Below are 12,812 nucleotides of genomic sequence, written 5' to 3' on the forward strand. Positions count from 1 at the left end.
AGCTATGCCAAGAGATTTGGAAGACAGTTACCTTGCCAACTGACTGGAAGAGATCCATATTTGTACCCATTCAAAAAAAAAAGGTGATCCCACATAATGTGGAAATTATAAAAAAATATCATTAATATTTCATGCAAGTAAAATCTTACTGAAGATAATTCAAAAACAGTTGCAGCAGTATATTAACAGAGAACTTCCAGAAATGTAAGCTTTATTCAGAAGAGGATGGGGAACAAGGGATATCATTGCTGATATCAGATGTATCTTGGCTCAAAAAAAGAATACCAGAAAGATGCTACTTGTGTTTTATTGACTATGCAAAAGCATTAGATTGTGTGGATCATAATAAATTGTGGATAACATTGAGAAGAATGGGAATTCCAGAACACTTAATTGAAGTACAATTCAATGAGGAAACTGTACATGGACCAGGAGGCAGTTTGAACAGAACAAGGGGACATTGCATGGTTGATAATTAAGAAGGGAGCAACAGGGTTGTACCCTTTCACCATACTTATTCAATTTCTAGGCTGAGCAATAATCTGACAAGCTGGACTATATGAAGAAGACCATGGCATCAGGACTGGAGGAAGACTCATTAACAGCCTGAGATATGCTGCTGGCACAACTTTGCTTGCTGAAAGTGAGGAGAATTTGAACACTTACTGACGAAAACTGAAGAAAGCAATCTCCAGTATGGATTACATCTCAGTAAAAAAAAAACAAAAATCCTCACAACTGGACCAATAAGCAACCTCACCATAAATGGAGAAAAGATTGAAGTTGTCAAATACTTCATATTGCTTGGTTCTACAATGAACACCAATGGAAGCAGCAGTCAAAATATCAGACAATGTATATCACTGGGTAAATGGGCTGCAAAGAATCCTTTCAAGTGCTGAAGGGCAAAGATATCTCCTTGAAGACCAAGATGCACCTGACACAAGCCACAGTGTTTTCAATCACCTCATATGCATGTGAGAGCTGGACAATGAATGAGGAACATCAAAGAAGAGTCGATGCTTTTAAGCTGTGGTGTTGAAAGCACCAATGGACTGCTAAAATGAACTAAGAAATCTATCCCGGAAGAAGTGCAGCTGGAATGCTCCTTGGAAGTGAGAATGGCCTGACTTCGTCTCATCTACTTTGGTCATATTGTCAGAAGGAGCCATTCCCTGGAGAAGGGTGTCATGGTTGGTAAAGTGGAGGGTCAAACGAAAAAGGGGAGGGCCCTCAAAGAGACGGACTGACCCAGTCCCTGCAACGATAGGCTCAGGTATAGCCCCTGTTCTGGTAGTATAGTGCCTAAGGCACTTGACTGCTAACCAGAAGGCTGGTGGTTCAAACCCACCAGCCACTCCTCAGAAGGACAATGGGGCAATCTACTTCCATAGTGATACTGCCTCAGAAACCCAAGGAGGGGTCGCTAGGAGTCGGGTCTGATTCGATGGCACATAACAACAACAGCAACAACATACCTCCAGGAGCTGGCAATGGGCCCGGCAGTGTTTCATTCAGCTGTACGTAGGGTCGCTATGAGTCGGAGATGATTCGACGGCACCTAACAACAACAACATAGTCTATTACACAGCCATTCATACTACCATTACGCACTTCATTCAAGGCAACTACATTAATAATCTGTTTCTTAGAGAATGATCTGGATTATCACTTTCCCATTCTGTAGTGCTAACGGTGTCCCCTCGGAAGGAAGGTTGGGTAATCTACTTCCATAGTGATACTGCCTCGGAAACGCAAGGAGTGGTCTCTATGAGTTGGGTCCGACTCGATGGCACATAACAACAACAACAGTGTCCCCATTGGTTTTAAGCCAGAGTTAGATAATAAAACCTAGATCCCCATTTTCTTCAGGATCTGTTCCCTGCAATCATCTCTGGTATTAATAACTACATAAGTCAAGATTTTTAGTTCAAGGCCATAAAATCTACTCCAGGTAATAAAGCAGAAAGGAATTTATTTTAGAGCATTGGGAACTTACAGAATTCTGATAGGGCTAGAAAAAAACCTACATTCACTGCCAATAATGTAGCCAGGAAAAATACCCAACATGAGACTTCTGGAAGAAACACTGCTCATTACCATCCATTGTTTGGCACCTAAGACACAAGGTTAGACAGTAGACCCATCACCACAGCAGCCTAGAAGATCCATTTCTTCCATGCCTTACCTCCTCCTCCCGCCTGTATTGTTCATGTCTGCATTCTGAGTTTTGTGCAAGGGTATCTTCTTCGTAGAGCCTAGGTCATGTAGGGAATCCTGCTTAGGGAAACATTACATTCAAGAGCTCTGTAACAAAGAAGGCATGTGTGGTAAAGGTTATATGTCAACTTGACTGGGCCTAGTTGAGTGGCTGGGCAGCTGATGGTGGTTATTCCCCATGATGAGACCAGTAATCAGCTCCATGGTGGAATCTGCCACGAGCAACTGAGTAGCTGCTTTAGGGATGTGGTCTGCTTCCCATATATAAGCAGCAGCTTTGTGAACGGTCTCTAGCTTTGGCATGCTTGAATCTTCCACCTATCTGAGTCGTTATTCAACTGCCTACCATGTTGTCTACCAATCATGGGACTTTTAATGGACTTGAATCGATTAATGGACTGCTGTGTGGTTTGGCGATATTGGGACTGTCTTTTTACTTGTTGATCTTGGGTTTGTCAGCCTCAGCAGCCAGCAACTGTCTGAGTGAAGAAATCCTACTATTTCTGTGGGCCAGGAGCAGGAGGTAGAGCTGAAGCCCAAGGCTGAGGGGCTTTTATCCAGCCCCTAGAGCTTTGCACTTTGAACTCAGACTTCTAGCCTTCAGAACCATAAGAGAATAAACTGCTATTTGGTAAAGCCATCTATTTGTGGTATATTCCTGTCAGAGCACCACTAGTTAACCAAAACAGCATATTAAAGAAGAGTTGGTGAGTGTGCAGAGTGGGCCAGTATTCAGTATCTTCCAATAACTGCAGAGTAGTATGAGGAAATCCATATGGCACATAGAAAGTGGTGGTGAGACAAACCACGGTGGCTCCAAACTCTATTAAAGGAGAGTTTGGGGAGTGCTATATCATTGGAAAGAATTTGCCTTGAAGCTGTGTTTGCATAGCAAGCACACTGTTCTTACTTAATTCAGGTGTTTATTTCAAGTGGTAGCTAAGGGAGCCTATAAAGGTCTGAAACACAAAAATCAGACAACCTCTGGTATCACCACCAGATGAAAAAGGTACAATTCCATCAAGATTATTACTCCAACCTCAGAGATTGGGCTGGGCTACCTCTGAATGGTAAAGCAAATGGCAAGAACAACAAAACACACTGCCCTCGAGTGCGATCCAACTCATAGCAACCCCTCCTTGGGTTTCTGAGGCAGTATCACAATGGAAGTAGATTACCCAACCTTTCTTCCAAGTATTACACTATATTGGACAGGAGTCTTCCCTAAACATTCTTGTGAAAGAGGAAAAAAAAAAGTTGTAACATAATTTCTGAAAAGTACAAGCTATGTTACAAAATATCTTAAATTCTGAACTTTCAGATAATCTTGGGCTTATTTCTACACTTAGCACATCCAAACTGGCATAGGCAAGGAGAACCAAGTGTGTTTGTTTTCCCTTCACTGTACTGCATTTTGTTTGTTTGTTCATTTTGGTTCTCCTGATTTGAAACAAGGAGTCTCTGTGGGGTACAACAGTCAAGGTGTTCAACTAACAGAAAGTTAGTGAGTCAAGTCCACCAGAGGTACCTCCAAAGAAAGGCCTGGTGATCTATTTCTGAAAAATCAGCTATTGAGAACCCTCTGTATCAGTTCTGCTCTGACACACATGGTGTCATCATGAGTCAGAGTTGACTTAATGGCACTAGTAACCTGAAACATCTTTTTGTTTTCAAGAGAGCTTTGAGGAAACTATTTTTAAAAAAAAAAAAGAAAGAAAGAAAAAAGGTCCTGCAGAATTCCTAGAAAGTCTTTTTCATTGCTCCAGTCTATCTAAATAAGCCCATGGATGCTTCAAAAGCAATTCATTAAGCATTTAAGTTTTTGTTGTTGCTATTAATCAAGTTATTTAGGGAAATATTTAATGCACAAATCAAACAGCAAAGAACAATAGAAACAACTCAAGTCAGACTCAGTGTGGATGCCAGGAAGGAGAGAGAGGCATGTGCTGTTAAACATAAATTTTGCAGATCTGTTGGCTTCTCAGTTCATAGCATTCAAGTCCCTGGCTCCTCAGCAGTTCCTTCTCTTCTGCTACATCTTGAGCTTTCAACCGTGAGAAGTGGGAAGGAGAGGCGATAAAATCGTAGTGCCGGTCAAGATCCCGCAGGTAAATGAGTGTATGCAGGGCAGAGGCCAATGCCAGCAACAGAATCAGGGACATTGCCAGCCCAATCAGAATGGCTGGTGAGAAGGAAGAGGTGCAATCTCGGGCCTTGGCAAACTCTCCTCCCTTGATGGAAAAGCCTTGGATCTGTTAGGAGAGAGAAAGTGCTGACATGTCATATTCTTTCTCTCCTAAGATCTACTTCCCAGTTGGGCTGGCCCTTAATTGGCCATATTTAAGATGCAAAGACCACCTTTTCTGAATAATTTGAATGTACCAAACCAAAAATCAAACCCAGTGCCATTAAGTCGATTCCAGCGCATACAAACACCCATAGTGTTTCCAAGGCTATAAATCTTTCTAGAAGCTGATAGCCTCATCTTTCTCCTGAGAATGGCTAGTGGGTTTGAACTGTCAACCTTTTGGTTAGCAGCCCAATGCCTTAACCGCAGTGCCACCAGAGCTCCTTAACTAAGATATGACAAATGTGAATGTGCTTATGGGAACAGTGAAACTTAATTTTAAATCAAGACTTACTCAGAAAATCTAGTATGTATGGTTGTCATAATCAATGGGCTCGAGAAATTCAAGGCTTTAAAATAAAACTTCTTTTATTCTGATCTTCAGGAATATTCCAGTTCATCTAACACCACAAGTACTGTGATGTCTGTAAAATTCAAAAGATGCTCAAAATTTCATAAGACTTAGTATAAGTTTCACAAAGAATTTTAACTTTCAATTCCTGTGCCTTTTATTCTGTCAACAGGAATCAGACAGGAAGTGCCTTTTGAGGTAGACTGTCATGAATTCCACTTTAGTAAAATCTGAATAATGGAAAAACTAAAATTTATTAAAGGTTTTCTTTTTGTTTTATGCCACATTGGTGACTAAGATGCATCTGACCCAAGCCATAATAATCTTTTCAATTTCTTAATACAAATGTGAAAGTTGGACAGTGAAAAAGGAAGACAGAAGAAGAACTGATGTCTTCAAATTGTGGTGTTTGCAAATAATATTGACTATACAGTGGACTGGTAAAAGAACAAATTATTCTTAGAAGAAATACAACCAGAATATCCTAAGTGAGGATGACAAAACTTCGACTCATTTGCTTTGAACATGTCACCAGGAAAGACAAATTGCTAAAATTACATCATATTTGGTAAAGTAGAGGGTCAACAAAAACAAGGGGAACTTTCAGTGAGATGGATTGACATAATGGACTCAAACATCCCAGGAATCATGAAGAAAGCAAAGGGCTAGGCATCACTTCATTGTGTTATACATAAGGTTGCCATGAGGTAGAGCCAACTTGATGTCAACTAATAGCAGCAATACCACCAACATGCCAGACACTCTTTAACTCATTTAATACTCACAAGACATATGAATAATTTACTCTTTAAGACCCTGTTACCCGGTGTGGCTATAGTAGAAATACCACAAGTGGATGGTGTTATAAAAACAGAAATTTATTCTCTCACAGTTTAGGAAGCTAGAAGTTCAAATTCAATGTGCCAGCTCTAAGGGAAGGCTCTCTCTCTGTTGGCTCACAGTTTAGGAGGAAGGTCCTTGTCTCCTTCCACCAACTGTGGGGCCAGTGTTCCTTGGAGACTTCTAAGTGTCTTGGCATTAATCTTCCCCTGCATCCAGGAGTTCCCAGAGCAGGGATTCTGGGTCTAAAGAACACGCCTTGCTCCTACCTCTTCCTTCTTGATGGTAGTAGGTCCCTCTGATCTCTGCTTACTAGTTTAATCTCTTTAATAACTCAGAAGAGACTGACTCAAAATACAACTAAATCTTATAGATTATATCCTCCCTCATTAACATAACTCCCTCTACTCCTATGTCAATAATAGGGATGTTAGGATTTACAACACACAGGATTATGACATTCGATCAAAACTGCAGCATCAGCAGTTTCCAACTCACAACAACCCCTCCTTGGGTTTCCAAGATGGTAATACTTTGAATCATGGCCTAGCCTAGTTGACACATACTTTTTGGACACTCAATTCAATCCATAACATCCCCATGTTATGAATGAAAAAGCTCAAGCCCAGAAATGTTTAGCAACTTGCCCAAAGTCACACAAGCTAGTAAGTGTCATAAAGCTGGAATTCATAACTGGCCATCTGGCTCCAGAGTCACTTCTTGGTTTATGATTCTACAGTAGCTGGTGTGTTCTGTCTCTTCTGCCTCCTGTCTCTACCTCTTTCTCTTTATCAGTTATTCTGTACAGACTTGGCACTATTTTTAGTTAAGCCTTCCTTACATCTTACCCAGAGATAGTTAGAAAAGCTTTCTCACATGGGCATAACTAAGTGGCTTAATTTCTTTCCTCCAGCTAGTGTCTGAAAATAGAGACTAAAATAGAGGTAAGAAGGAAAGAGCCATCCACTTCTCAAAGAATTGGCCAGTGGAAACCTTATGAATAGCAATGAAATACTTTATATTACTGGAAAACTTGATGAACAGCCCTGAAACATTGTCCAACATAGTGCTGGTAGATGAGCCCCTCAGTTTGGAAGGCACTCAAAATACAACTGTGGAAGAGCTGTGGAATCAACCTTCATGACTTGGATGGAGTAAAGCTTTAAGAACCTCCATTTGCTGATGTAGCACAACTCAAAATAGGGAGAAATAGCTGCAAGCATCCATTAGTAATCAGAACATGGAATGCACGAAGTATGAATCTAGGAAAATTGGAAGTTGACAAAAATGAAATGGAAGGTAAAGATTGATACACTAGCCATTAGTGAGCAGACATGGACTGGTTTTGCCCATTTTGAATGAGACAACAATATGATTTACTATGCTGGGAATGACAAATGGAACAGGAATGGCAAGGCATTCATCATCACAAAGAATGTTTCAAGATCTGTCCTGAAATACAATGCTATCAGTGATAAGATAATATCCATATGTCTACAAGGAAGAACAATTAATAATTTGTTGTTGTTGTTATGTGCTGTCAAATCAGTGACTCATAGTGACCCCTCCTTGGGTTTCTGAGGCAGTATCACTACAGAAGTAGATTGCCCAACCTTTCTTCCGAGGAGTGACTGGTGGGTTTGAACCACCAGCCTCCTGGTTAGCAGTCAAGTGCCTTAGGCACTATGCTACCAGAGCTCCCAATTAATAATACTATTATTCAAGTTTACGCACCAACCACCAAAGCCAAAGACGAGGAACTTGAAGATTTTTACCAACTTCTGAGTCTGAAATTGACCAAACACACAATCAAGATGTGCTGATTATTACTAGTGACTGGAATGCAAAAGTTGGAAACAAGGAAGAATCTCCAGTATTTGGAAAATATGGTCTAAATGATAGAAATGACACCGGAGAGCACATGATAGAATTTTGCAAGACCAATGACTAATTCATTTAAATACCTTTTTTCAACAACATAAACAATGGCTACAGATGTGGACTTTGCCAGATGGAAAACACAGGAATCAGATAGACTACATCTGTGGAAAGAGACAGTGGAGAAGCTCAGTATCTTCAGCCAAAACAAGGCCAGGAGCTGATTGTGGAACAGACCATCAGCTGTTCATATGAAAGTTCAAATTGAAGATGGAGAAAATTAAAACAAATCCATAAGAGACAAAAATATGACTTGATTATATCCCACCTAAATTTAGAGACCATCTAAAGAATAGATTTGACGCATTGAACACCAGTGACCGAAAGCCACATGAACTGTGGAATGCATCAAGAACATCATACATAAAGAAAGCAAAAGGAAGAAATTACAAGATAAAAAAGCTGAGCAGAAGATTTCAAAGAGCTGCTCTAGAAGACAAAGTAAGTTATTACAATGAAATGTGGAAAGACCTGGAATTAGAAAATCAAAAAGGGAAGAACACATTCAGCATTTTTCAAGCTAAAAGAATTGAAGAAAAAGTCAAGCCTCAAGTTGCAATATTGAAAGATTATATGGGTAATTTATTGACTGATGCAGAAAACATCAAAAGAAGATGAAAGGAATACACAGAGTCACTGTACCAAAAAGAATTGGTCAGTATTCATCTATTTCAGGAGGTGGCACATGATCAAGAACCAATGGTATTAAGGGAAGAAGTGGAAGCTGCACTGAAGGAATGTGAGAAAAACAAAGCTCCAGGAATTGATGAAATAAACATTGAGATGTTTCAACAAAGGGATGCCACACTGGAGGCACTCACCCGTCTATGCCAAGAAATTTGGAAGACATATTTCTACCCATTCCAAAGAAAGGTGATGCAGCAAAGTGTGAAAATTATTGAACAATATCATTAATATCACACGCAAGTAAAATTTTGCTGAAGATAATTCAGCAATGGTTGCAGCAATACATTGACAGGGAACTTTCAGAAATGTAAGCTGGATTCAGAAGAGGATGTGAAATGAGAGATATCATTGCTGATGTCAGATGAATCTTGGTTGAAAGCAAAGAATACCAGAAAGATGTTTACTTGTGTTTCATTGACTATGCAAAAGCATTTAAGCAATTTAAGAACATTTAATCATGCTCATGAGGAACTTGTACATAGACCAGAAAGCTGTCATTTGAACAGAACAAGGGAATACTGCATGATCTAAAATCAGGAAGAGAGTGTGTCAAGGCTGTATCCTTCCACCATAATTATTCAATCTTCATGCTGAGCAAATAATCCAAGAAGCTGGATTATATGAAGAAGAGTGTGGCGTCAGGATTGGAGGAAGACTCATTAACAACCTGTGATATGCAAACGACACAGCCTTGCTTGCTGAAAGTGAAGATGACTTGAAGCACTTACTGATGATGAAGATTAAAGACTACAGTCTGCAGTATGGATTACACCTCAACATACAGAAAACAAAAGTCCTCACAACTGGACCAATCAGCAGCATCACAACAAATGGAAAAAAGTTTGCAGTTGTCAAAGATTTCATATTACTTGGATCCACAATCAACACCAATTGAAGTAGCAGTCAGGAAATCAGATGTCACATTGCACTGACAAATCTGCTGCAGAAGATCTCTTTCAAGTGCTGAAGAGCAAAGATATCTCTTTGAAGACTAAAGGGTGCCTACCCCAAGCCATGGTATTTTCAATAGCCTCATCTGCATGTGAAAGATGGACAATGAATAAGGAAGATGGAAGAAGAGTTGATGCTGTTGAGTTGTGGTGCTGGCAAAGAATCCCAAAAGTACCATGGACTGCCAGAAAACTAACAAATGTGTCCTGGAAGACATGCAGCCAGAATGCCCCTTGGAAGCGAGTATGGCCAGACTTTGTCTCACCTACTCTGGCCATGTTGTCAAAAGACATCATTCCCTGGAGAAGGATAACATGCTTGGTGAAGTGGAGGGTCAGAGAAAAAGGGAAAGGCCCTCAATAAGATAGATTGACTCAGTGGCTGCAAGGATGGGCTCAGGCATAGGAAGGACTGTGAAACTGGCCCAGGACGGGGCAGTGTTTCATTCTGCTTTACATAGGGTTGGTCGCTATACGTCAGAGCTGACTCAATGGCACCTAACAACAACAACAACAACAACAAAAAAAAGATAATTGGACCCAGTCTACCATCTAAATACTGCCTAAAAGAAGGGAAAAGTTTGCAATGCAACTATTCTAAAACCAGTCATCATTTGTGGAAGGCAGACCCCACATTCAGCTGGCTTTTAGAGTAGTAACTCTTCACAGCATCACTTAGCTGGTTTTTAAAAGGCACATCCAAAAGTTGAATTATCCACAAGTGCTTTACATTTAAGATCTTTTTAACATTTTTTATGATATAAGTGGAAATTTTATCATTTTTCTATGCTACAGTTATTGTAGCCACCTGTACGTGGTTGAATAGTGTCCCTTCAAATTTCATGTCCACCTGGAACCTGTGAATGTGACCTTATTTGGAAATAGGGTCTTTGCAGTTGACATCACACTGGATTATGTTGGTCCCTGAATCCAATGTGACTGGTATCCTTATAAGAAGAGGGAAATTTGGACACAGAGACACAGACACAGAGAAGGAAGAGAGCCATGTGAAGGCAGACACAGATATTAATTATAGTGATGAAGCTATAAGCCAAGAAATGCCGTTTCCTGAAAGACGGCAGAAGCTAGGAGAGAAGCATGATCACAATTTTTCTTAGAGCCTCAGAGGGAGCATGGACCTGAAAACCCCTTGATATTAGACTTCTAGCTTATAGAAATATGAGAAAGTAAATTTCTATTATTTTAAGCCACCCAGCTGATTACACTTATGCAGTCTTAGGAAATCAAGATACCACCCATTTTGCCATAGAACTTGGGGACCTTGTCCACACAATTTTCTATGCTCTATATCAAACCCATAATAACTTCTAGAAATCTGTTGGCCAAGCCTCTGGGGTCCTTGGCTTGCCTCTCCCTATGAAGAAGCAGAGTGGCCTTCTCTTCAGGCTAGTGTCTGAAAGGTCAAACTCCTGAATGACACTACATGACCTCAACTGACGCAGCAATATAGCCAAAGAGAATGTCCTCAGATTGACTGCCATTTAACTCTTAATAAGGCCTCAAACCATAACCAAACTCACTGCCGAGTCGATTCTGATTCACAGCAACCCCCATTAGGTTTCTGAGGTGGTAAATCTTTACAGAAGTAGATTGCCCCATCTTCCTTCCACGGAGCAGTTGGTGGGTTTGAACCACCAACCTTCTGGTTAGCAGTCAAATGCCTTAGGCACTATGCCACCAGAGCTCCTTATAATAAGGCCTAGTTGAAAATAAATTTCTGAGGACAATGTCTGAAGAATAGGTTGTCCATCCATTCTTCCAGACTAGCTGTTGTAAACATGCTATTTTGAGCCCACAGATGAGTCTGTATTCAGCCACAAAAATATCCACAAAAATTCCCATAAATATCCAAATTGCTAATGTCTATTGAAAAGTCAAAAGATCCAGCATACTGGGCCTGCATTTCTACAAAGCAAAAAATCAACTGGAGTTGAATTTTTTAAAATGTCCGTTGTGATGCTATCTCTACTTTGTCACAATGCCCACTTGGCCCACTTCACTCATTTACCTGAGGCATTTGAGTTTTCCAGGCATGCTATAATCACTCAATTCTTTATTTCTGGAATAAATAAGCCAGATCAACAAAGCTGCACATGCAGAGAGCAGCCTTTGTACATACACTTCAACCATCACCATCACCACTACCATCTCTCCCCTGGACTAAGTTTGCATTCTGCCATCTGCTAACATTAAGGGTGTTTAACAAGGCCAATCGTGATACACGATGGTGTTTCCTGTGAGGATGCTGTTGAGGATGTGGGTACCCATGTCCAATACCAGATGTTATAGACTGAATTTTGTCTCCACAAATATGTGTTGTAAATCCTAACCCCTATACTTGTGGATGTAATACTATTTCAGAATAGAGTTTTCTTTGTTATGTTAATTAAGTCATATCATTTAGGGTGTGCCTTAAACCAATCACTTCTGAGATATAAAAGAGCAGATTAGGCACAAAATCAAGGGAACACAGATGGGGAAAGACAGATGCCATGCCACATGGTAATCACCAAGGAACTGAGAACAGAAGCTAAAAACAGACAAGGGCCTTCCCCCAGAGCCAACACAGAGAGATAGCTTTCCCCTATAACCAGTGCCCTAAATTCAGATTTCTAGGCTCCTGACCTATGAGAAAATAAGTTTCTATTCATTAAAACTACCTAATTAGGGTATTTCTGTTACAATAGCACTAGCAAACTAAGACATCAGGAATAGATGTTCTCAAAAGCAAATTTTCATAGTCTTAGGGGCCTGGGAACATGTAACTGGGTATGAGTCTTTCTTATGCTGGCTGCTTTAAGCTTCAGAGGTAAATTTTACTGTGTCAGCAAGGGTAGACAGATGCTTCTGTGGTTTTGTGTTCTGCACCAACCTCTCTGGTCATTCTAACTGATCTTTTCTTCCCTTATTGTTTCCTCATCCCCATGATTTTGCCCATTTTTTAAAAGTTGTTTTTCTTACAGTATTTCTATATAAGTCACCTTAAGTCATTTCTGGAACAAGGTGAAGATATAAATCAATTAATTTCCCTTTTCTAATTAAGTGAGGTTATGCATGAATTATTTCTTGTGTTATTACTTCCTCATGTCTTCCTGCCCAGTCCCTCCTTTTAAATAATAATAATAAAAAAAAAAAAAACAGAAATAGGAAACAGGAAAACTCTCTGGTGGTGTGGTGCCTAAGGCACTTGAATACTAACCAGAAGGTTGGTGTTTCAAACCCACCAGCCACTCCTCAGAAGGAAGACTGGGCAATCTACTTCCATAGTGATACTGCCTCAGAAACTCAACAAGGGGTCGCTATGAGTCGGAGACGACTCGATGGCACATAATAACAACAATATATATATACATATATTTGTTGCTGTTAAGTGCTGTCAAGTTGGCTCTGACTCAGAGTGATCTTGTGTGCAAGAAAACGAAACACTGACCGGTCCTGCCCCATCCTCACAATCCTT

The 12,812-nt window shown here is 40.2% G+C and overlaps 1 protein-coding gene across 1 annotated transcript in view; it reads right to left on the reverse strand.

The window, feature by feature from the left end:
• Positions 1 to 4,169: 4,169 nt before the first annotated feature.
• LOC103205274 (V-type proton ATPase subunit S1-like protein) overlaps positions 4,170 to 12,812 on the reverse strand; it is a gene marked incomplete at its 5' end in the record, with an annotated part of 10,782 nt that continues 2,139 nt past the window's right edge. The window contains one exon of the mRNA XM_007950551.1: positions 4,170 to 4,472. Coding sequence (XP_007948742.1) covers positions 4,170 to 4,472 — 303 coding nt within the window. The remainder of the gene's footprint in view (positions 4,473 to 12,812) is intronic.

The sequence above is a fragment of the Orycteropus afer genome, unplaced genomic scaffold, assembly GCF_000298275.1.
Source record: "Orycteropus afer afer isolate SDZICR_OR568_19922 unplaced genomic scaffold, OryAfe1.0 scaffold00276, whole genome shotgun sequence".
Taxonomy (NCBI): domain Eukaryota; kingdom Metazoa; phylum Chordata; class Mammalia; order Tubulidentata; family Orycteropodidae; genus Orycteropus; species Orycteropus afer.